This window comes from Schistocerca serialis, chromosome 4, assembly GCF_023864345.2.
Source record: "Schistocerca serialis cubense isolate TAMUIC-IGC-003099 chromosome 4, iqSchSeri2.2, whole genome shotgun sequence".
In the NCBI taxonomy this organism is placed as follows: Eukaryota; Metazoa; Arthropoda; class Insecta; order Orthoptera; family Acrididae; genus Schistocerca; species Schistocerca serialis.
In genome coordinates, this window is record NC_064641.1 from 683,321,259 (window position 1) to 683,348,352 (window position 27,094).

At 40.1% G+C, this 27,094-nt stretch overlaps 1 protein-coding gene across 1 annotated transcript in view; it reads left to right on the top strand.

The window, feature by feature from the left end:
- The window catches only part of LOC126474692 (transient receptor potential cation channel subfamily V member 5), a 169,240-nt gene extending 146,555 nt beyond the window's left edge, over positions 1–22,685 (top strand). Inside the window, exons 15-19 of the mRNA XM_050102170.1 lie at positions 2,868–2,977; positions 3,317–3,498; positions 8,691–8,807; positions 8,891–9,016; positions 22,375–22,685. Of these exons, the coding sequence (XP_049958127.1) occupies positions 2,868–2,977; positions 3,317–3,498; positions 8,691–8,807; positions 8,891–9,016; positions 22,375–22,506 (667 nt within the window). The 3' untranslated portion in view covers positions 22,507–22,685. The remainder of the gene's footprint in view (positions 1–2,867; positions 2,978–3,316; positions 3,499–8,690; positions 8,808–8,890; positions 9,017–22,374) is intronic.
- The last annotated feature ends 4,409 nt before the right edge of the window (positions 22,686–27,094 follow it).

Genomic DNA, 27,094 nt, shown 5'->3' on the forward strand with positions numbered 1-27,094 from the left:
TCTTACAGAACAAACGTGTCTATGCGGCATACGGATTGTGTTCGCCATTTCCAACCGTACCGATCAATCCCACAGCACATCGTGTGTACCTTACATTATCCTACAATGTTGTAAGGTACCCCTTATTAGCAGATAAGAGTGCATTTTACTTTATTTCCAGTTTTGCTGTTTCACATACGTGAATGTATCAGCGTCGCAATAAGTTTGGAATCAGGAGCGAGCGGTAGGTTCTCACGCTGACTAGCAGAGGCTGTTGGCCGGTGCGTTGAGGTACTGATGCGGCAATCGTTCGTAACGGCAGCAAAAAGATACGTATGGAAAGTACATTTATTCTGGCTCGAATCAATTAATTGCTATTACTTAATATTTGCTAACAAAAGTTACCTTTTACCACTCATATATTGTCCGTCCCCTGTAGCTGAGTGGTTGCCGACACGGTACCGCAGCGTGTTCGGTCAGAGAGCCGGTTGGACTCTGTAATAAAAAACACTGAGTGGAAGGATCAACAAACGAACTTGAACGGATGTCATGTGAAGTCCGCAACGACCAAACACAACGATCGAAAAAAAAGTGGTCAGCGCGACAGAATGCCAATCCTAAGGGTCCGGGTTCGATTCCCGGCTGGGACGGAGATTTTCTCCGCTCAAGGACTGGGTGTTGTGTTGTCCTAATCATCATCACGTCATCCCCATCGACACGCAAGTCGCCGAAGTGGCGTCAAATCGAAAGACTTGCACCCGGCGAACGGTCTACCCGACGGAAGGCCCTAGTCACACGACATTTACATTTACTCATACATTAGGAGGAGTCCAGTGGCCATAAATACAATACTATCTTTCAGTAATTTTACAATGCCAGTAAAGGTTGATATTAATAAATAAATGAATAACTTTGGCATAACCGAAGATGTACGATCTTATACGAACTGTACCGACTGTACGCTGAAGTTACAGACTGTGCGCCATAGCCGGCAGTCAGCGATAGGATGCCTTTCGATCTAGTCATATGGTAGACCATGTACTCGTACTGGTAACAGTTTATAATCAGCGTGAACAAGTTGACTTTACGGTGTTACTCAAATAAATGCACCGTAATGGCATCCTGTATAAAACTTATTTGCCCATACGTAAAACATAGACAGTAGTATCATACTTTCAGAATCCGACATAAAGGGACATAAAACTACGAGAGCATCTTCACATAATAAGTAGAAAGAATTCCTATGCGGCGGCTCACTAAGTCATTCAAGGACGGACTGGCTGAATTATCGCAAAACTTGGGTGGGAAAGTGTGGCCAGTTATGCCTTCTGCCTATAATACCACCATCTACAGACTCACCAGCTAAACTGGGGATTTATACTAACACTGCAATAAATAGTAAATCAAACATAAATTTAGGAAGGGCAGCTAATCAAATTTTTACAGACATTAATAAGGGCTCATAGCCAATTGACTGTCATTAAACTTTGAAAAGACCCACTATATGCAGTTCAAAACTTCCAAGAGATTTCCTTCTAGTGTGTGTATAAAATATGATGACATGGAAATAGGAGAAGTTGAGAGTGTAAAATTCTTGGGATTACAACTTGATAATAAATTCAGTTGGGAGCGACATACTAACGAACTGCTAAAGCACCTAAACAAGTCTGTGTTTGCAATGCGAATGATGTCAGACTTAGGAGATATAAATATAAAAAAACTGGCATATTTTGCTTATTTTCACTCCATTATGTCACATGGTATCATATTTTGGGGTAACTTCAAAAACCGAGAAAAAATTTTTAGAGTACAGAAGCGTTTAACAAGAGTAATGTGTAGTGTAAATCCAAGAACATCATGTCGAACCCTATTCAAAGAATTGGGCATACTAACCACAGCTTCTTAGTATATTTGAAGTTTGTTGTAAGTAATACACCTCTTTTTCCAACTAACTGCTTAGTACACAGTATCAATACTAGGAATAAGAACAATATAAATAAAGATTTAAAATCACATACTCTTGCCCAGAAAGGAGTCCAGTATTCAGCAACGCATATTTTCAAAAGTTACCAGCGACCATTAAGAGTTTAGTTCCAGACAAGGCACAATTTAAACATAATTTAAAAGAATTTTTGGTTGCTAACCCCTTCTATTCCATCCATGAATTTCTCAACAAGTTCAGTAGACCATTTTAATGAAAATTTATTATACTTTAATTTTTGACAATCTTGGTTGTAGCAGCCAAGTAACTACCTACTGTGTGAATTATGGATGTATGGAAAGAAGATATAAGTCTTAAGTCTGTAAATAGTGGAAGTTTAATTTTAAATCTCGTACATAATTTGACTGTTCTTTACTGAGGGTCATTGAGTGAATAATTTACTTTAATTTTTGACAGTACTTGGTTATAATAACCAAGTAACTAGCTACTGTGTGAATGATGGATTTAATGAAAGCAGATATAAGTATTAAACCTGTAAATATTATAAGTTTAATTTTAATTCATGTACTTAACTTTACTGTTTATTGACTAAGGATCATTAAAATTAATGAAACTCAAGTTTTGCTAATTACATTTTTGTAATCTGTTTATCTGACATGTTCCACACCCAGGGTCTATGGAATGAATAATTAATCTAATCTAATCTTAGTATGCATTTGAGGTTTTTGTAACGTGCTTCCTCACTATAGCACCGATTCTAGGGCTTTTCTCCTTTTATCGTAATTACTACTTTTACAGTTTTTAATGTTTTATTTGAAATGCAAATGTAAATACTGATAGACCAACATTCTTTCTGAAACTTTTCTCAAGTGATATCCATGATACCGAGAAAAAAAGATTCTAAATATACTTTACTTATGAAAACTGAAAGTAATTTCGTTTTCAGGGGCTTTAAGACAGTGGGACCCTTCGTGGTAATGATCTACAGGATGGTAATGGGTGACCTTCTTCGCTTTGTGTCGATTTACCTCGTTTTTGTCATGGGGTTCTCTCAAGGTAATTTCAGATATCTACTTAATAAAATTAACGGGCATTCAGTAATTTGATCGTTTGATTATTAAGCCTACTAACATACTATTCTTTCAGCTTTCTAGAAACACACTATAATTAACATTTTTTGTATGGTTTACTTGCACAAATGATTTAGCCATGTGATGAAAGATGCATATGCATTGTTTTCGTATGTAACTTAATTCGTTGAGCTGGACGCTAATTCTAGACAATATTACAAGTCTGCATTTTTATGAAAACATACTGTCCGGCCGCAGTTTTACAATCTGACACAATAACATTCACGTTATTTTCATCTAGGAATTGAATCTCGATGTTTTGCAGCGTACTACATAATATTCCTGTCATTCGACAACCCGAACACCCCGGAAGGCGTGGACGACTCTGTCACCAACCCAATGCCCAGCCCGACGGAATCCATCATGGCGATGTTTCTCATGTCGCTAACGAATTTCGGCGATTACTTCGGCGCATTCGAGCGCACTGATCATGAACTGGAAGCTAAGGTGAGTGTTATAGAGCTTAAAATGTTGATCAGTTTGTAACATAAGTTTACTCCAAAAATGCATGTTGAACATGCACATGATGCTGAACGCTCAGCAACCAAGTGGAATTGTGCATACGGGACGCGTGCCTCAACGTGGTATAAGGCCGTGTCCTAAGTGAGCGACAGAAGCGAGCGACAGCGCACGACAGCTTCAGGTGACAAAACACAACCGCAGGTGTAGTTATGGAAGTGTCCTACGCGAGCGACATCTGTATCGCTGCCTGTCTCCCGCTGCAACTGGCGACGTTAGAATTCAAACGTGTTTGAATCTTGTCGCTGCAGCACGCGCAAACAAAGAGCGACAGCCACGTGTCTTCTCGGCAAAGCAGGGTAGACGACGCTACGGTAGCTATGAATTACTTAACATCCGATTTTAAGAAAACTAAGAAAATTTACTTCTTCCGTAACCTATAGCCTTAGGCCTTAAAACGATCGCAGCGCGCTCCAGCGGCAGTTGGCTGTATCCGGATTGCAAATCAGACTGTTTACGGAATGAACGGGTGTAAAACTCCTGTGTCACCTCTACTAAAACGCAAATTTTCTCCCGTATCCATATGCCAGTCTTGTTGTTCTGTTTTGCGGTATACATAAACAGTTCCTGAAATTATTTGTATTGGAAGTGAAACATGGTTGATAAGCAGTTTAGACAAGAATGTGGTGCTTCAGAAGATTGCTGAAGATTATATGGGTAGATGACATAACTAATTAGAAGGTACGAAATAGAATTGGGGAGAAAAGAAACATGTGGCAAAAGAGATCGGTTGGTAGGACATATTCTGAGATATCAAGGAATCACCACTTTAGTATTGGAGGGAGATACTGGGAGAGGGGGGGGGGGGGGGGTTACAAGTCGCAGAAGCAGGCCTAGAGATGAATACTGTTAGTAGATTCGAAGGATTTAGGTTGCAGTTAGTTATTCGGAGATGAGGCTTGCACAGAATAAAGTAACATGCAGAGCTGCATCAAACCAGTCTTCGGACTGAAGAGCACAACAACAACACAAGTCTTGTACTACGTTGATGTAGGGAGGAGTAGCGTGTGACAGCGCTCCAGTCAGAATATTGGGATGTTACTTACACTATTCTCCTCCCTTCAGCCCGGGTCTTAACACGACAGTGTAGCTACTCTAACCAGGTGTCTTCAGCCAGGTGTTCAGTTCGCACTTTCGGGCTACATATGTGGGCGAGAGGCATGAAAGGGAAGCAGTGGTTGGGAAGGGAGTGAGACAGCGTTGTAGCCTATCCCCGATGGTATTCAATCTGCATATTGAGCAAGCAGTAAAGGAAACAAAAGAAAAATTCAGAGTAGCAATTAAAATCCACGGAGAAGAAATAAAAACTTTGAAGTTCGCCGATGACATTGTAATTCTGTCAGAGACAGCAAAGGACCTGGAAGAGCAGCTGAACGGAATGGACAGTGTCTTGAAAGGAGGATATAAGATGAACATCAACAAACGCAAAACGAGGATAATGGAGTGTAGTCGAAATAAATCGGGTGATGCTGAGGGAATTACATTAGGAAATGAGAAGCTTAAATGCTATTTGGGGAGCAAAATAACTGATGATGGTCGAAGTAGAGAGGATATAAAATGTAGACTGGCAATGGCAAGGAAAGCGTTTCTGAAGAAGAAAAATTTGTTAACATCGAGTATAGATTTAAGTATCAAGAAGACGTTTCTGAAAGTATTTGTATGGAGTGTAGCCATGTATGGAAGTGAAACATGGACGATAAATATTCTGGACAAGAAGAGAATAGAAGCTTTTGAAATGTGGTGCTACAGAAGAATGCTGAAGATGGGTACATCACATAACTAATGAGAATAGAATTGGGGAGAGAAGAGAAATTTGTGGCACAACTTGACTAGAAAAAGGGGTCGGTTGGTAGGACATGTTCTGAGGCATCAAGGGATCACCAATTTAGTATTGGAGGGCAGGAGGGTAAAAACCGTAGAGGGAGACCAAAAGATGAATACACTAAACAGATTCAGAAAGATATTGGTTGAAGTAGGTACTGGGAGATGAAGAAGCTTGCACAGGATGCCACAAATGTTGTCATTATAAAGAAGCACGAAATATGGAAAAGAAAGAATTGATGCTACTCAGTGAGTATTTCTCGATTAAGATTTTGGATTTGGATTGACGTGTGGAAAGAGACCAAACAGCGAGGTCATCGGACTCATTGGATTAGGGAAGGATGCGGAAGGAAGTCGGCCGTACCCTATCAAAGGAACCATCCCGACATTTGCCTGAAGCGATTTAGGGAAATCACGGAACACCTAAATCAGGATGGCCGGACGCGGGATTGAACCGTCGTCCTCCCGAATGCGAGTCCAGTGTGCTAACCACTGCGCCACCTCGTTCGGTCTCGTTTAAGACGTCATCTCTAGCACGTAGTACTGAAACCATTCTTCAATATGTGGACACCAACACGACAGAACACGACCGTGGTAGGCGATTCACACGTGAATATAAAATAAAATTTCTGCTGTAAAACAGCCACCGTTTCGTCCATCGTGAAACATGAACAGAAGACCTTTCAATATTCTAGACAAGTACTACAAGGTAGCTGACTCGGAGATGTGCACCGATACTGCTCGTGAATTACTTCATTTATTGTCTTTCGCAACGGGCCCACACAGCCGTCTCAACACTACAAATGTTATACCACAGTTTGTTTTGACAGTACAGAGTACATGTTAGTTTAAGTCGTGCCCTCGTCCGAGTTTACATAGGCTTATAACAAAGCTCCTATTCCGACATAAAACAAATTTTACATCCGCAGCATACTGAAACGAGTAAATAAGACGAAAACGTAACACAGGATGTACGGGATACCGAGAGGCAGCATGCTGTAAAAATCCTACTGATAACATAACAGGAAATGATTTATCGCCATTGGTACACATCTGGGATATTCCCAGTTCAGTCGACATTAGTGACTGTATAGGGAAAAGGGTCCAAAAGGGCAGAGAAGGGTACAATGTCATAGAGGCTTGCTTTTTTAAAAAAATTTGGCAGCTGACAGGACCGCAGTCTTTGGTTACCGTGATTGTTTGTGGTGGCTACACTTTGCCCACAACCAATTAGTCTTTCCCTGCTTCTATTTGGTGAGCTGCAATGCAGGAAACCATTTTCGAAGTCAACGGAACCAATATTTCTGTTAGAAATCTTCTAAAACTGTGCAGTGTTCGTTATTTGTGTGGAAGATTTACTGTTAGCGGGAGATCTTATAAAGAATAGTTTTTAACTCTGTAGCAATGTTTAAAATTGTGTGTATGTTAACTTTTAAGATTTCGACCAAAGAGGGCAAAAGACACAGGACTACGTTGGTTTTGCACTGCTGCGTCACATACCTCACCGATTACTGAAACGCAGTGTAACTGTTTATAGAAAAACCTATTAGAAATTAAAAATAGTAACTAACACACCAAATATTAGTTTTTACAACTCAGGTTTTAAGATTCTACGTTGCTGGAAATAACTGACCATAAATTTTGGTACATTTTACTAAAATGTGTAGTTAATTTTTTACGATTACAGTTCTAACATTTACTTAATCTACAATATGTATTTGTGCTATATTTTATGCTTATACTAACAATTTAATAGCAGAAATAAAGGAATAACTCTGCTACGAGAAAATGTGTGTATTTTGCCCTGCCGAGTAGCCCAAAATGACAAACAAACTACTGAAATTGTGTATTCATAACGAAACTAATTATTTTATGTTGAATTCTTTATGCATGTGCTACTCTAGAAAAGTCAGTCTAATGTGAAATTGCATTTTTATAATTGTAATTGGCATACATGAGCTGTGAAAGACAATTAACTTTTTAGTATGTCATTTTGGGTCACTCCCTATCTAAATTAACAATAAAATGTTGTTTTATCTTTCCTATAAGAATTGTTTCAAAAGGGTGCGTAAAGTTCAATGTGAAGTGCGTCACTTCAGCTTACTGTGTTTGAATGCACGGCCTCTTGCGCGAAAAAGGCCCTCAGTTTATGGTCTTAAGGCGCGTTTACATTGAGCTCAGAACATGTTTTTGTTCGGAACATTGTGTGCAACTTGTACCCTCAACATGGCAACATTGTTCGTTGTTCGTATTCCCGTTTACATTAGCGACCAACATTTCTACGTATTCGCATAGTCTGCTGGAGTGAACTGATAGGTTACTTTGTGTATTCACGTCAAGAGATACGCTATGTCAAGTGAAGAGGAAGAATTAATGACATTTGGTGCTGCATTAATAATACTTAACGAAATAAACAGACGAAGAAAACGATGTAGTCGTCGTCGGCGGACCAAAACATACTATAGAAGACGTGGCGGGAATGACATGCTTTGTGAGCTGAATTTGGAAGCGGGTCTGACTTTCGCAACTTCAGTAGGATGTCACCGTCAGATTTTGAAATGTTGTTGAATATTATAGGACCAGTTGTTTCAAAGGAAGTCACAAATTTCAGAAATGCAATCCCTGTGAACCAAAGACTTGCCGTTACTCTTCGTTTTCTGGCATCAGGAGACTCCTATCAAAGCCAGCCATATCTCAAATAGTTCCATATCATCCAGGAAACGTAGATATTTAAATCCAAACCACTTCGTTTCGTAAAGTATGTCAGTACTACATCCAGATTTTTTTACTTTCCTCTATTTTTATTTTCTCTCGTCAGTACTGAGACAAGAGAGATTTAATTTTTTTGTCCACGTCACTGCTGCTGGTGCCAAGCGCCGCAGCAACTTTTTGTAATGAATCATGTTTGATTTTAGTATTTTTGTAACCTGCACAACGTACATTCCACAGGCACTCCTCTGCCTCATAGAGCGACATCAGCTGGAAAGTTTTGTCTCGTGACCACTCCATTTGGGACGTAAAATAAACGCACCACTACACTTCAGCAAAACAAACACCAAAACACTCACTGAGAGCAAACGAACAGCAGCGCTGCGTAGCGGAATTTAGTGGTAGCAGGCCACGAACAATGTTTCTTTGATCTCTGCCGACACAGCTGTGGAATACTGATTTTGTGTTGAGAACATGTTGCCAACATCGGTAGTCCATTACTAGCCACGAACAATGTTGCGAACTCAGTGTAAACGCGCCTTTAGAGAACTCATGAACGGTGTTTGATTACAATCCGCCTGCACACACAGCTGCTGTTCGTGATCTACATGGCGATCGTGGCCATCCTACTGGTGAACATGCTGATCGCCATGATGGGGAACACATACCAGAAGATCGCAGAGACGCGCAACGAGTGGCAGCGACAGGTAGGGCCAGCGCTGTCCGCTCTTCTGCTGTCGCCAGAGGAAGCTAATTTTCCCCCCCGCTGTGACGTCACTTTGTGTTGCAGTGGGCGCGCATCGTGCTGGTCGTGGAGCGAGGCGTCAGTCCGGCGGAGCGACTCAAGAAGCTCATGTGGTACTCGCAGCCCATGTCCGACGGCCGGCGCGCACTCGTACTGAGGCTACACCAGACGGTATGTAACCAGCAGAAGTTGCATGTCATCTGGCACCAATGTTCCAGCGTGACTACCGGCATCACCCACTTACCAAACTGCCAATGAGATGGCTCATGTTTGCTACTCGTGTTGCGCGCGCGCGCGCGCGCGCGCGCGCACACACACACACACACACACACACACACACACACACACACACACACACACACACACTGTGCCCTTCCCCCTCTCACAGCAGACATCTCATGCCACGACTGTACAGGGTGTCTATAAAGTCCCGCTATTGTTTCAATTGAATCTCAATGTAGACAAGTGTAATGTGTTGCAGATACATAGAAAGAAAGTTCCCTTATCATTTAGCTACAATATAGCAGGTCAGCAACTGGAAGCAGTTAATTCCATTAGGAGTGATTTAAAATGGAATGATCATATAAAGTTGATCGTCGGTAAAGCAGATGCCAGACTGAGATTCATAGGAAGAATCCTAAGGAAATGCAATCCGAAAACAAAGGAAGTAGGTTACAGTACGCTTGTTCGCCCACTGCTTGAGTACTGCTCAGCAGTGTGGGATCCGTACCAGATAGGGTTGATAGAAGAGAGAGAGAAGATCCAACGGAGAGCAGCTCGCTTTGTTACAGGATCATTTAGTAATCGCGAAAGCGTCAAGGAGATGATAGATAAACTCCAGTGGAAGACTCTGCAGGAGAGACGCTCAGTAGCCCAGTACGGGCTTTTGTTGAAGTTTTGAGAACATACCTTCACCGAGGAGTCAAGCAGTATATTGCTCGCTCCTACGTATATCTCGCGAAGAGACCATGAGGATAAAATCAGAGAGATTAGAGCCCACACAGAAGCATACCGATAATCCTTTCCACGAACAATACGAGACTGGAATAGAAGGGAGAACCGATAGAAGTACTCAAGGTACCCTCCGCCACACACCGTCAGGTGGCTTGCAGAGTATGGATGTAGATGTAGATGTAGAAGTCATAACATGGAGACAGATAATTGTGGTTTGTTGTAAAATGTTTAGCAGCTCTCCATTTTTTTCCATTTGTCCATTGTTGTGGATTTGACTTGGGAGTGCATCAAAATGGCGATAGGCCAGGAGAAGGCAGAATGTGGCATCTGGTGTGAAGAGACCAAATCTGTGAAAACAATACTGTGGAACTATCACCGCTATTATGGGAGTGCACCACAGGCAAAAACAAGCATAATAAGTAAAGTCCAAAAATCACTTGAAGCAGACAGGCAGTGTTCAAATGGTTCAAATGGCTCTGAGCACTATGGGACTTAACTTCTGAGGTCATCAGTCCCCTAGAACTTAGAGCTACTTAAACCTAACTAACCTAAGGACATCACACACATCCATGCCCGAGGCAGGATTCAAACCTGCGACCGGAGTGGTCGCGCGGTTCCAAACTGTAGCGCCTAGAACCGCTCGGCCACCCGAGCCGGCTACAGGCAGTGTCAAAGACCTTTGCCAAAGTGGATGTTCCCCTGTGTCTCAAGAACATCTTGACAGAGTGCATTCTTGATTTCAGTACAGTCCCCAGAAATTAATTCCTCATTCATCATGCACAGTATAGGAAGCAAGATCATCTGTCCATAAAGTGTTACATAAACAGCTACACCTTCATCCTTATTCAGTGCAGGTGGTCGAAGCATTGCAGATAAACAATAGTCCTCTGTGGTATGCATTCACTTGTTCCATGCTGGCCTCTTAGACACTGACGATGACTATGTGAAGCAAAATTAGGGTTTGGGGCTCCAAAATCCCACAGAACATACATGAATACATTCACGATAGGCTGAAGCTTCATGTTCGGTGTGGCCTAATGCACTGTAAGACTCTTCACATAGAAAACCATAACAGGAAAGGTCTAGCTGGAAACACTTGAACAGTTCTTTCTACCACAGATCAAAGGTCTGCAACTACCCATCACCTTTCAGCATGATGGAGTACCTTATCATTGAAATTTGAACATGTGGGATGTGATGAATGACATATTTGCTGAGAGATGGTTAGGTCATAATGGTTTTATCCCATGACCCCAAGCACTCCTAATGTCACAACGTTATCCTTTTTGTGTGACTTACATAAAGATTCATGAATACATAACTCTAGACAACCTCACTGCTACCCTTTGTGCACAAATCAATGAATTAGTAAGGACTGTTGATGCTGCAGTGCTGACTTGTACCCTAATATCTCATCAGCAATAAGTGGTGCACACATTGAAATTCTGGTATAACAAAAAAAAAAAAAAAAAACTTTAAGATCTGTTATACATTTTTACTACACACTATGCTGCTCTACCTCTATTTTTTCTATTATTTGCTGATGTGAAAATGGGACTTTATGGGCACCCTATAGTATTGTTCTAAAGATTAACTACATCGGAAACCAGAATGAATTTTCACCCTTTAGCAGAGTGTCCACTGATTTGAAAATGAAGAGTGTATGCCAGAGTGTGACTCGAACCTGTGACCTTTGACAATCATGAACAAGTGCTCTTACAGACTGAGCTATCCAAGCCTGACTGACAGCTAACCCTCACAGATTTACTTACACCAGTACCTCTCTCCTACATACCTCGAAGGACTCCAGATCACGTCTTATGTGATCTGGGGCACGACTAGCACCCCTGGAAGAAAGAATATCACATATGACAAGAGGGAGTTTCTGACAGAAGCAAAGTTATGAGGGCAAGCCATGAGTCATGCTTGGATAGTTCAGTATACAAGAAACTTTTATTGATGAACCAAGATCAATTTGTGGCAGTGCTACACTGAAGAAGGGTCACCAATCTCTGTGTGCAGAAACCTTACCTTGTGGTACCATGTTAAGTACTCTCTGCCATGCACTTCACAGTGGTTTGCAGAATATGCACTTATAAATTGATGCATATGTAGATCTGAAGAGCAAGACAGTTTAAATGTATCAGTGCTCCAAAACCAATATTTACACCTTGATTTCACAAAGATTCCAAGATTTGACAACTGGGATAAAAAATGTGTATTGCTAAAGGTCAACACACTCTCTCCAGCTGCTGGAGGCCAGGAAACTTCACAGAGACAAAACGGGATAACAGTTTAATGTCAGTAGGTCAAAAGTTACACAAAAACCCAACATTATCGTATGTGACAAAAACAGTTTTTGCAGCAAAAGTCTCTGTCACAATTTCGCAAGTCAGAACTGATATTACACATTGATTATATATTGTTCATCTCAAATACATTAGAGATTGATCTTGAAAACTGCTAAGAGTAGCCATTAAGTTTTAATTATGGTGTGTAAAAAGTAAAGGTATGTAACTGCAGTTTTTTTAGTGTTACCAGATAATGCACATAAAAAGCAAATTATAACAGAAGCATATCGTCAACATTTCCTACAAAGTTATGGAAAGCTGTCAATATGAAGTGTCAGTGGAAGCTGTCAAAAGTGGTATTTTTTCTCCACAAGGACTCCCCAACCCTTTCTGCACAGGACTCACATGCTGCCTCTTTAGGCTATCAAATTTTTCATTAGCATCTGTATTCTCCTGGCATAGACCCAGTGAATTCTTCCACTTCCCTCAGATGAAGGAACAGTTGTTTGGGATGCATTTCCAGGATGATAATGAGGTGGTTTTTGAGGTATAAATATTTCCTGAACAGCGAGAACGCATACATCTACAGCCAAGGTCTTCAATTTATCCATCAGTTCCAAAAATGTGTCACATTGAAGAGTGAATATACAGTACTAAAACCATAACCAGTTTATATGGTCTTAGCTTGAATTTTTCCTAGATGATAATTAAAACTTAATGTACATGTCATAAAATCTAGTGTGCAGCCACGCTGATATCCCTTGGCATGATAGGCAGTGCATAGTTATTGGTGTGCTCATGTCTGGTGCCACATTGATTGTTATGAAGGCTATTTGACAGTTGGCAATGATTTTTCAACTAATGATTTAAGATACCATAATACACACCTGGAAATGGAAAAAAGAACACATTGACACCGGTGTGTCAGACCCACCATACTTGCTCCGGACACTGCGAGAGGGCTGTACAAGCAATGATCACACGCACGGCACAGCGGACACACCAGGAACCGCGGTGTTGGCCGTCGAATGGCGCTAGCTGCGCAGCATTTGTGCACCGCCGCCGTCAGTGTCAGCCAGTTTGCCGTGGCATACGGAGCTCCATCGCAGTCTTTAACACTGGTAGCATGCCGCGACAGCGTGGACGTGAACCGTATGTGCAGTTGACGGACTTTGAGCGAGGGCGTATAGTGGGCATGCGGGAGGCCGGGTGGACGTACCGCCGAATTGCTCAACACGTGGGGCGTGAGGTCTCCACAGTACATCGATGTTGTCGCCAGTGGTTGGCGGAAGGTGCACGTGCCCGTCGACCTGGGACCGGACCGCAGCGACGCATGGATGCACGCCAAGACCATAGGATCCTACGCAGTGCCGTAGGGGACCGCACCGCCACTTCCCAGCAAATTAGGGACACTGTTGCTCCTGGGGTATCGGCGAGGACCATTCGCAACCGTCTCCATGAAGCTGGGCTACGGTCCCGCACACCGTTAGGCCGTCTTCCGCTCACGCCCCAACATCGTGCAGCCCGCCTCCAGTGGTGTCGCGACAGGCGTGAATGGAGGGACGAATGGAGACGTGTCGTCTTCAGCGATGAGAGTCGCTTCTGCCTTGGTGCCAATGATGGTCGTATGCATGTTTGGCGCCGTGCAGGTGAGCGCCACAATCAGGACTGCATACGACCGAGGCACACAGGGCCAACACCCGGCATCATGGTGTGGGGAGCGATCTCCTACACTGGCCGTACACCACTGGTGATCGTCGAGGGGACACTGAATAGTGCACGGTACATCCAAACCATCATCGAACCCATCGTTCTACCATTCCTAGACCGGCAAGGGAACTTGCTGTTCCAACAGGACAATGCACGTCCGCATGTATCCCGTGCCACCCAACGTGCTCTAGAAGGTGTAAGTCAACTACCCTGGCCAGCAAGATCTCCGGATCTGTCCCCCATTGAGCATGTTTGGGACTGGATGAAGCGTCGTCTCACGCGGTCTGCACGTCCAGCACGAACGCTGGTCCAACTGAGGCGCCAGGTGGAAATGGCATGGCAAGCCGTTCCACAGGACTACATCCAGCATCTCTACGATCCTCTCCGTGGGAGAATAGCAGCCTGCATTGCTGCAAAAGGTGGATATACACTGTACTAGTGCTGACATTGTGCATGCTCTGTTGCCTGTGTCTATGTGCCTGTGGTTCTGTCAGTGTGATCATGTGATGTATCTGACCCCAGGAATGTGTCAATGAAGTTTCCCCTTCCTGGGACAATGAATTCACGGTGTTCTTATTTCAATTTCCAGGAGTGTAATTTTTTACTAAGTGTGACAGTACCCGTATATGATTAAAACAATTCACATACATTGTGACTACCTATGTCATAAGAGTAACTGAAAATTTCATAGAAGGCTATACAGTATTGTTACACCATATAAAAATACTCCTATGTATAATAATCCGCAGGATATGTGATGTGTTTGTTGTAGTGGCCTCAAGCTATTTTTATCCACAAATGGAGACAGAGAAATGTGTTGTTACTGTATAAGACAATATCATGCCTCTCACCATACTGCAACTCAATGAAAGTTTTTTCTACCAACACCTCTGCCAATGCCTATAATACTGCATTTTAAGAAAGCCTACCCCTGAAACATCTTGATTGCTCTAGTTCAAATGTATAGGATTATTCAGTTATGAATGTTACACTGCATGCACTGTTTTCTAGTTAGCTGGTTTTCCCATTTTGCTACATCTCATCATGCCACTTTACAGCCTCACTTTTAAATGACAATAAATTCCTTATAAACTATGCATCCTATCTATAATTCATTTGAGCTTTTATATTATGATGCAGAAGACCATAACAGTTTGTCAGTAGGCACCAAGCAGGTAACTGGAAATCTCCAGATAGTGAAAAACAAAGTTTATGTATAACTTAATTCATTAGAAAGTCGCAATTCCACTAATACTTATCACTGCACTTCAGCAATCCAATTTACTGAAAATGCGAGATTTGACAACTGGACTGTACCTATATATTGCTACAAATCTCAGTTTAACCTCCGACTCACTCTTTCATATGTAGTCAAACGTTTGTTGATATCTAATAAGCCTCGGGTTCAAGGCTAACACTACACAACTGAAAATCTGAAAAAGATGCAGTATCACCTTATTTGTAATCTGAGACTGCATTCACATTGTTCTTCTTGCCTTTGAAGACACTATAAGAAGATCATAATGGAGGCCATCATCCTTGTACTTATATTTAACTAAATGAGATAGAAAATTACTAAAAAAGAAAGAAACAATAGCTCTGGCAGAAATGGCAACAGTTTAAAATCACTGGCCACCAAATTCAGTGATTACTTCCTTAGAATGGCAGTGAACACAATACATAGTAATAAACAACCAAATGCAGATGCATTGGATTTGCTTGTGCAGACTGACACTGCGAACACCATCTGTGGACATAAGTTTCAAAAATACAGTTCCAAAGGAGATTATAGAATTCATCAAGCCACTAAATTATCATAATTCTGCCAGCTATGATGGTGTTTCTAGTAGAAAATTTCTGCTAACTTAGTAGCATTACCCTTAAGCTATCTTTGTAACCTATCAATCACTTGAGGTACATTTCCTAATAGACTTAAATATGTTGCAGTGATGCCCATCCACAAAACTGGATATAAGCAAAACAACTCTAGTTACATATCTACATCATTGCTTCCAACCTTTCAAAAGCAAAAAGGGGCCTATGATAGAATGCTGGCTCAGTTAAGTCAGCAACATTTGTTGACTATCTCTCAGTTATGTTTTCATTGAGAATTGTCAACAGAGGAACACAAATGATGTGATAGCCAATTTGAGCAACACAAATTATCCTGTTGGTGTATTCTACTTGCCTGCTTCTCTGAGGTTATGTACTCTGGTCAGAAGATATTAAACAGTCTCCCATCTAACATACAGCAAGAAACTGGAAAACCCTACCAGACAATTAAAAAAAATTGAAAAGCTGCCTCATTAGCTGTTCTATCAACAGAATATTTGAATATCTAGATTCAACGGTTGTAATGTTCTGTTAGCTATAAGGCAAATATCAGTGTATGTTGTAAAGCTGCATGAAAAGAAGTGATGATCTGTAAATAGTACTAGTATTTTCGTATGAAGCTATAAGCAGCAGTTATTTAATAAAACTGAGAAGGTAGGAGCATTTAAAAAACAAGAGAAAAAAGAAAAAAAGTAGCACCTCTCTTTCTAATTTATTGAACTAAATTTAGATTACATGAGCATGGATAGTATTAAGTTGTATAGTGTTGTTGTTGTTGTTGTTGTTGTTGTTGTTGTGGTCTTCAGTCCTGAGACTGGTTTGATTCAGCTCTCCATGCTACTCTATTCTGTGCAGGTTTCTTCATCTCCCAATACTTACTGCAACCTACATCCTTCTGAAGCTGCTTAGCGTATTCATCTCTCGATCTCCCTCTACGATTTTTACCCTCCATGCTGCCCTCCAATGCTAAATTTGTGATCCCTTGATGCCTCAGAACATGTCCTACCAACCGGTCCCTTCTTCTTGTCAAGTTGGGCCATAAACTCCTCTTCTCCATGATTCTATTCAATACCTCCTCATTAGTTATGTGATCTACCCATCTAATCTTCAGCATTCTTTTGTAGCACCACATTTCGAAAGCTTCTATTCTCTTCTTGTCCAAACTAATTATCGTCCATGTTTCACTTCCATACATGGCTACACTCCATACAAATACTTTCAGAAATGACTTCTTGACACTTAAATCTATACTCGATGTTAACAAATTTCTCTTCTTCAGAAACGCTTTCCTTGCCATTGCCAGTCTACATTTTATATCCTCTCTACTTAGACCATCATCAGTTATTTTGCTCCCCAAATAGCAAAACTCCTTTACTACTTTAAGTGTCTCATTTCCTAATCTAATTCCCTCAGCATCACCTGACTTAATTCGACTACATTCCATTATCCTCATTTTGCTTTTGTTGATGTTCATCCTATATTCTCCTTTCAAGACACTGTCCATTCCGTTCAACTGTTCTTCCAAGTCCTTTGCTGTCTGTGACAGAATTACAATGTCATTGGTGAACCTCAAAGTTTTTATTTCTTCTCCATGGATTTTAATACCAACTCCGAATTTTTCTTTTGTTTCCTTTACTGCTTGCTCAATATACAGATTGAATAACATCGGGGAGAGGCTACAACCCTGTCTCACTCCCTTCCCAACCACTGCTTCCCTTTCATGTCCCTCGACTCTTATAATTGCCATCTGGTTTCTGTACAAATTGTAAATAGCCATTCGCTCCCTGTATTTTACCCCTGCCACCTTTAGAATTTGAAAGAGAGTATTCCAGTCAACATTGTCAAAAGCTTTCTCTAAGTCTACAAATGCTAGAAACATAGGTTTGCCTTTCCTTAATCTTTCTTCTAAGATAAGTCGTAAGGTCAGTATTCCAATATTTCTATGGAATCCAAACTGATCTTCCCCAAGGTCGGCTTCTACTAGTTTTTCCATTCGTCTGTAAAGAATTTTAGTTAGTATTTTGCAGCTGTGGCTTATTAAGCTGATTGTTTGGTAATTTTCACATCTGTCAACACCTGCTTTCTTTGGGATTGGAATTATTATATTCTTCTTGAAGTTTGAGGGTATTTCGCCTGTCTCATACATCTTGCTCACCAGATGGTAGAGTTTTGTCAGGACTGGCTCTCCCAAGGCTGTCAGTAGTTCTAATGGAATGTTGTGTACTCCCGGGGCCTTGTTTCAACTCAGGTCTTTCAGTGCTCTGTCAAACTCTTCATGCAGTATTGTATCTCCCATTTCATCTTCATCTACATTCTCTTCCATTTCCAGAATATTGTCCTCAAGTATGTCGCCCTTGTATAGACCCTCTATATACTCCTTCCGCCTTTCTGCTTTCCCTTCTTTGCTTAGAACTGGGTTTTCATCTGAGCTCTTGATATTCATACAAGTGGTTCTCTTTCCTCCAAAGGTCTCTTTAATTTTCCTGTAGGCAGTATTTATCTTACCCCTAGTGAGATAAGCCTCTACATCCTTACATTTGTCCTCTAGCCATCCCTGCTTGGCCATTTTGCACTTCCTGTCGATCTCATTTTTGAGCCGTTTGTATTCCTTTTTGCCTGCTTCATTTACTGCATTTTTATTTTTTCTCCTTTCATCAATTAAATTCAATATTTCTTCTGTTATCCAAGGATTTCTACTAGCCCTCATCTTTTTACCTACTTGATCCTCTGCTGCCTTCACTACTTCATCCCTCAGAGCTACCCATTCTTCTTCTACTGTATTTCTTTCCCCCATTTGTGACAATTGTTGCCTTATGCTCTCCCTGAAACTCTGTACAACCTCCGGTTTAATCAGTTTGTCCAGGTCCCATCTCCTTAAGTTCCCACCTTTCTGCAGTTTCTTCAGTTTTAATCTATAGTTCATAACCAATAGATTGTGGTCAGAGTCCACATCTGCCTCTGGAAATGTCTTACAATTTAAAACCTAGTTCCTAAATTTCTGTCTTACCATTATATAATCTGTCTGATACCTTCTAGTATTTCCAGGATTCTTCCATGTGTACAACCATCTTTTATGATTCTTGAACCAAGTGTTAGCTATGATTAAGTTATGCTCTGTGCAAAATTCTACCAGACGGCTTCCTCTTTCATTTCTTTCCCCCAATCCATATTCACCTACTATGTTTCCTTCTCTCCCTTTTCCTACTCTCGAATTCCAGTCACCCATGACTATTAAATTTTCGTCTCCCTTCACTACCTGAATAATTTCTTTTATCTCATCATACATTTCATCTATTTCTTCATCATCTGCAGAGCTAGTTGGCAAATAAACTTGTACTACTGTAGAAGGTGTGGGCTTCGTGTCTATCTTGGCCACAATAATGCGTTCACTATGCTGTTTGTAGTAGCTTACCTGCACTCCTATTTTTTTATTCATTATTAAACCTACTCCTGCTTTACCCCTATTTGATTTTGTATTTATAACCCTGTATTCACCTGACCAAAAGTCTTGTTCCTCCTGCCACCGAACGTCACTAATTCCCACTATATCTAACTTTAACCTATCCATTTCCCTTTTTAAATTTTCTAACCTACCTGCCCTATTAAGGGATCTGACATTCCAAGCTCCGATCCATAGAATGCCAGTTTTCTTTCTCTGATAACGACGTCCTCTTGAGTAGTCCCCACCCAGAGATCCGAATGGTGGACTATTTTACCTCCTGAATATTTTACCCAAGAGGGCGCCATCATCATTTAACCATACAGTAAAGCTGCATGCCCTCGGGAAAAATTAAGGCTGTAGTTTCCCCTTGCTTTTAGCCATTCACAGTACCAGCACAGCAGGACCGTTTTGGTTCGTGTTACAAAGCCAGATCAGTCAATCATCCAGACTGTTGCCCCTGCAACTACTGAAAAGGCTGCTGCCCCTCTTCAGGAACCACACATTTGTCTGGCCTCTCAACAGATACCCCTCTGTTGTGGTTGCACCTACGGTACGGCCATCTGTATCGCTGAGGCACGCAAGCCTCCCCACCAACGGCAAGGTCCATGGTATAGTGATAGTTTATTGTTAACACAGTATGTCAGTTAAGTTTGAATGATTTCCTTGCCTTTTGTTACTGTATGCCTTAACTTGTTCCACATCCCTGAAAGTTCTTCTTCTTGATGGGGTCTAGAGAATGTGATGAATGAATTAATGACTGAATGAATAGATAGATTTTTAATCTCTTTTCAACTAGGTTTAAAATTGCCAGGGGCTCACAAAACAAAAACTAAACAATGGAAAATCCAGGATGGAATGTAACAACATAATGAAAAGGATAGTTGCTACTCACCATATAGCAGAGATGCTCAGTCACAGAAAGGCACAACGAAAGACTCTCGGAAAGTTGCTTTCGGTCAACAAGACCTTTGTCAAAAATAGACAACATACGCACATGCACACACTCACACAAACTCAACTCACACACACATGACCACAGTCTCTGGCAGCTGCCATCTCAGCTATGCAGTGAGTAGCAACTGTCTTTTCATTATATTATTAAAAAAACTAACATTTTTCACAATTCCATTGATTACAAAAATACGGGTATCATATCTGAAATAAATGATACATGGAACCTATACTGGGAAAATATTTATTGACACAATTATGTTGAATGTGTATACTTCTGAGCCTTTATCTAAATAAACAACACAAAAAATATGCTTCTTGGACTGTCTCCCAAGACTAATCAATTAACACCACAGAAATTATATATTTTTTGAGACAAATTACTTTGGCAAGGTAGAAAAATGAAACAGTCTTGAAAATTGTCAATAACTGGAAAAAAAATTATCACGTACCCTGCTGGAGGATATAACAACAAAACATAGAAGAAAAGTAAAAGTTCCAACAAGCCACTATGGAGCACACTCCTCATGAACACTAAGTCTGTGCCAAGCATGAGTGATGTTCCTAGCTACAATCACCAAAACAATGACAGCCCAGACGAACTGAGTTGGTAGAGTCTGGCCCAGGGCATGCAACATCTTGGTTGAAGAGTGCAGTGGACACAGATGGGACAGTGACTGTGGTGGTGGCTCTGGTGAATTTCATCAGCACTGGGCTGCAATGTCACCACCTTGTGCTGTCCCAGCATGAGCTTAAATCCTTGATGTGTGGAATACTATGCCTTTCTAATTGGCTGCTCAGGTGAGTCATGGAAGCACAACACAGTCTTGAGCAGCCCACACTGATGCTAACTGCGCGCAATGATTGAAATTTTGGTGTGGCCACTGGCATTGTCCTCTGACAATGTATTTGCTGACTTCTTGGCCTTGCCACAGTTTGAGTGGTGCCATGGGTGTTTGAATTGTACAGCCAGAAAACATTCACTCATGAGTGCTCCACAGTAGGTGTGTCACAGCAACAAGCACAAATTTTCTTATTTCAGATAGAATTATGTTTTTCTTTCTTTTCCCAGAACAGCAGTTCTGCATGAGACAAATCCTGTAACATAACCCTTTTATAAGTCCGGCAAGAAATTCTGAAGTAAAAATACAATGAGTATGGGGATTTTTGTGCTGTTTTTGTGGATAGTTAATTAAAGTGCCACGTAGCAGTTTACTCTACTCTCCATCAAAAATGATGTGATCATAATGTATTACTTGTCTTGATGGTGCTATTTTACTTGGAAGTTATTTGAAGAGAAAAAGGTATATGTACCACCATGTACTGTCACTCTTTGCTTAGTACAATTTGCCTAAAAGCCAGGATTGAATCTGTCTCATGTACAATAATTCCCAGATCTCTTTCATTATGTGATTATCCAAGTTCAAATTATTTTAAACACTGCCCTATACTGTTTATTTTGAATTAATACTTTGAAAGATATGAAAGTAAATAACTATAAAAGTGCACACACACTTGAACTAGATACTTCACAAGTGAATTACAAAATCTCATGGGATTGCAGTCACTGCAGCTCTATGCTCACCATACCAGCTAGGTTAACAGCTACAGGAATGGGTGTGCAAGAGTAGTGAGAAACATCATTATGTTGAGCTTGTACTCCATGGTATGAAACTGAGAGTCTCTGCTACACCAAAGTGGCATGAAACTTCAGCTGTTGAACACAAATATAAAAATGGTGGAAACTAACATATTGAACACTGAAAGGGATCAAATTGAAAATATAGTTGCTTAAGCTTTGGAGGTTTCAATTTTAGAATTAATATAATAATTATATGGGGAGTGGGCTGCACCCTACAATACACCTGTGGGGACTGATGACCTCAGATGTTAAGTCCCATAGTGCTTAGAGTCGTTTGAACCAAATACACCCCCCACCCCTCCCTCCACACTAGCTGTCTGTGCAAGAACTTAAGATGGCAGCTATACTTTTCAAATTGGTTATAGTTGTTTCATAAAGAAAGACATGTACTATGAGTCTCTTGTGAAAACGCCTAGTTGCTTAAAAGGTTGTCTACAAATAGTTCTACATGTTAGGCTTGTTGTTGATGTTTGTTTAATGAACAGGCAGGTGTAATTCTTATCAAAGTGTTGGCCTCAAATAATAAAGTGCAAAATCAGAGACTTTCCAACAATTTCATCACATAAATCAACAATAATACCTAGCATAAAAGGTTCTGAACTTTAATCAGTAATATGTGAATTAGAACTGAAGCTATTTAGTAGAACCCTTTTGAATGTTTCTGTTTTACATTTCCCTTTTTCTCATTTATTTTGCCAATTTACAGGAGGAAGACAAAGAAGAAATGAAGGAGATCCTGGAGATGAAGCGTACACATGATCGCATGGTTAAAAAACGTCAGCGTGGTATTCATAAAGGATTGTCAGCCACTCCCAGCCCAAAGAGGCTCGTCCTTTAGTGTGATGGGTAGAAAACTCTGCACCAGCACCACATGTGACATACAGTGAGAGAAAAAAGTTTGTGAATATTCCTCACACAAGTAATAAAACTGTATATTGTATAATCAAAGATAATAAGAAACCTGGAATTTTATGTCCAGTCATATTTCTGTTAACTAACTAACAAAATGTTTCTGTTGACTAACTAACAGCATGTTTACGGTGTTAAACTTGACTATAAATATTTCTAGCACAGATTGTAGTCAACAACCAACCAAGAACAGAGAGTGTTACGCACTAACACTGATCTGTTTACTTTAAACTAAGAGATAATAGGTATAATATCCAAGATAGTGCATTTATAAATGTTTAAATCAGGTAATTACATGATGTCTGACTTTGATTTTATGCCTACAAATCATTTGTTGTTTCACTATAATAAATTTATTAAGTCCTGTGCAATAAAAACTGAATGTACATAACCAAATCTATGTGCTGTAGTTGATGGGCTACTGACCACTTTCCTGGCTGTTGTCAGTTTCCCAGACCTTGGAGTCAAACTTCTCACTCAAGTAGCTCCTCAGTCAGCATCATGAGATGAGTGCACCCATTATAGTCCATCAACCAAAGAAAAATCCCTGTCAGTACCAGGAATTGAACCTACATGCTCCTCACTCTGATCACTTAGTTTTGGAGACCAATTTGTATGCATGTAGAATACAGTTAAAGAAAGTTTCACATTCAGTCTGGTGCAGTACGCCAATGCTCTATGTTGAAATTGGTGGTGGGCAGGGGAAGGGGGAAGGGGAGGAGGAGTGGGAAGGGAGTGGACATTGTCTTAGGACAGGTTTGAAGCAGCCCACCATGATTCCTTCCCTGTGGCAACTTCTTTCTCTCAGAGTAGCACTTGCACTTTGTTGAATATATTCTAATCTTTGTCTTCCCCTACAGTTTTTATCGTCCACATCTCTATCAAGGCCCATATTATTAACAACTGTCCTATTATCTTGCTTCCGTTCTAGAGCAAAATGTTGGAACTTCCTGTCTGGTGCCTTTACCTTTCTCAAGGCTAAACTGATCATCAGCTAATAGGTCCAAACATTTCTTTTACTTTTTTCTGCTTGTTATTCTTGTCAGCAACCTGAATGACTGTGCAACAGTTCTTGCATTTGTTTGCCCTTGCTATCTTTGAGAGTATGTAGATCATATTTTGCCATAAATCTGATGGTATGTCTCCAGATTAATGAATCCTGTAAATCAGTTTGTATAGTCATGTGACTGTCACTCCTCCCAACAACTTTAGAAATTCCAAAGGAATATTATCTATGCCTTTTGCCTTGTTTCATGGCAACACTTCCAAAGCTCTGTTAAACTGTAATACCAAATGCTGTATGTCTTCCATGTTGACTCCCATTTCTGCCTCTATCAAGTTATCAGACAGATCGTGCCCTGCACAGAAGCCTTCAATGTTTTGCACAGTACCCACCTACATCTGTATCTACATTGTACTCTGCAAACCAGTGTGAGGTACATGGCAGAGGGTAGGTTACCATTGTCTCAGTTATTAGTGTTTCTTCCTGTTCCATTCACGTATGGAGCATGCGAACAATGATCACTTGAATACCTCTTTGCATGTAGTAATTATTCTAATCATATCTTCACAATCCCTATGTGAGTGATATGTAAGGTTGTAGAATACTCATACAGTAATCATTTAAAGCCAGTTCTTGAAACTTTGTTAATAGATTTTCTCAGGATAATTTGCATCTATCTTCAAATGTCTTCCAGTTCAGCTCCTTCAATATCTCTGTGACACTCTCCCACAGATTAAACAAACCTGTGACCATTCATGCTACCCTTCTCTGTATACATTCAATATCCCCTGTTAGGCCTATCTGGTACAGGTTCGACACACTTGAGCGATATTCTAGATCCAGTTGCATGTGTGGTTTGTATGCAATCTCCTTTGTAGATTGATTGTGTTTCGCCAGTATTCCACCAATACACTGAAGTCTACCACCTGCTTTACCCATTACTGAACCTACGTAATTATTCCATTTCATATTCCTACAAAGTTTTACACACAGGTTTTGTATGAGTTAGCCAATTCCAACAATAACTCATTGATATTATAGTCTTAGGATGCTACATTTTTTCGTTTTGTGAAGTGCAAAATTACGTTTCTGAACATTTGAACCAATTTTTGAATCTCTGCACCACTTTGAAATCTCATCAACATCTGACTGAATGTTTATGCAGCTTCTTTCAGATAGTACTTCGTTATAGATAACTGCATCACCATCACACACTGTCAGGTGCCTTGCAGAGTATGGATGTAGATGTAGATGTAGAAAATTAGGCTATAGCTCAAGACAGACTCAAACATGGCATGGTACACCATCTTCAAGATATCTATTCTGGCTGTGTCTTTTGATGATCTTTGTAGATAACAGGTTTTATTAAGCTTTTGTGACAGTGCCTCAATATGTGGTTTCCAATTTAGAGTGTTACTGATGGTAAGTCCAAGAAATTTGGTGTCCTGCATGTTTGTAATGTCATCTTTGCCAATAACTATAATTGCATTGAAGGGAGTAAGATTTTGTCTAGTGTGGAAGTTCATACTCATGGTTTTTTGAGACTTTATGAGTAGTCTATTTGCTTCAAACCATGATTGTAATTGACATGTAGTTTCATTGACTGCATCTTGCAATGTGTCACCTCTATTGGTTATCAGGATATTTGTGTCATCAGCATACAGAAAGGAGCTTGTATTTGGTATGTGTTCTGGGAGATCATTTTTTGAACAATATGAAAAGAACAGGGTCAAGAACAGATCCCTGAGGGATGCCATTTGTTGTATGTAGTGTATCTGACCTGCAGTGCCTGGATGTCTTCAATTTTCTTATTTCTGCATATTGCTTTCTTTCACTAAGGTAGCTGCACCTCTAATCCCATACTTCTGGAGTTGCATAAGAAGCAGCTTGTGTTCAACCATGTCAAATGCCTTGGAGTGATCAAGAAATATACCAACAGCATGTTGTTTATGGTCAACGAAACTTGAGCACTTTTCTAGAAATGCATACAAAACGCGTGTGGTGGACCTAGTTTTCTGAAATCCGTACTAGGAAGATGTGATTATGTTGTTAGAATTTCAAAATATTTCTAATCTAATTGACCTACAGTACTCAAATTTTTTGAGAAGGCAGATAGTATAGCAATTGGCCTATAGTTTGCTACATCCGTTTTCTCTCCCTTTTTATAGAGAGGTATAATTTTAGCAAGTTTTAGCTGGTTTGAAAATGTTCCCTCTAGAAATGAGGTATTTATGATATTTGACAGGGGTCCACTGATGTAATTTGAACACTTATGAAGAAAGTAGCAGGGTATCATATCATGCCCTGCAGAATAAATCTTTTTAAACCTTTTTTTTTAGTAATATCTTAAATTTCATATGGTGCTGTAGGAGATAAGAAAAAGGAGTTCATAGGAGTACTGTTTTAGAGAAGAGAGTGTACAGTGTTTGGAGAGTTAGTCAGGAGATTAGTGGGAAGAGAGTGTACAGTATTTGAAGAGTTGGTTAGTAGATTTGTGGAAATTTCTGAAATATAACTGATGAATTCATTGTCAATTTTATGTGCATTTTCAGTCTTTTCTCCTTCTTTATTTAGTGTGATTTTGTCCTCTATCCTTAACTTTATACCAGTCTGTTCATTTAGTATGTCGCAGATGGTCTTACAATTGTTGGAAGAGCACATAATTGTTTTATCATTATGGCCTTTTTAGCCCATTTGATAACTCTCCTGTATGTTGTTTTGTAATTTTTATAGTACACCTTGAACTTTTTGGATTTTCCACTGTCCAGTTTGCTAAGTCTGTGCAGCAGCCTCATCTAATAAAGTTTTAGTACCTTTTGTGAACCATGCATTCTGTTTTTTGGTAGTGATGGTCTTTGTTTTCTCTGGGAAATGGGATTTAAAGTAATATTCAAATATCTGCAGAAATTTATCATATTTTTCATTTGTAGTTAAAGAAGTAAATACATTTTGCCAGTCTACTTTCTTCAAGCTAAGTACAAAGTTAATTATGTTACTGTCACTACAACTTCTACATTTAACCCATTACTGACCAAAACTCTATCAGATCATTCTTTGCAAAGTTTTATACATAAATACGTTACATTGAGTGATTAATTGAATAAAAAGTTGTTTTGAAAATTTTCAGTTTATTAGATCAAAAACTACAGACCATTCCATTTTTAGGACATTGGCCAAATGCGCTATCCAAATTCACAACGTTATTCTCCATGCATAATATTGTAAGAAACAAAACAAACAATAAATAAAGAATGATTTTATATTATTGAATGTCTATTCAGTATGAAATGAAGCAAAACACTTGTCATGTACACCAACATTACACCTATCACAAATTTTTGTTGTTTTTTTTCTTGCAGTAAGCACACCTCTTCTGCATTTTCTTGGCACAATGAAATGATTTCCTGGATCTAGTCATACATCTGTGCTCACCCGTCCTCCCATCAATTTGCTTCCTTGTGGTCCTCTGCAGTTTGGTACTGATCCTGTTTTCTTTGATAGGTAAAAAGTCACT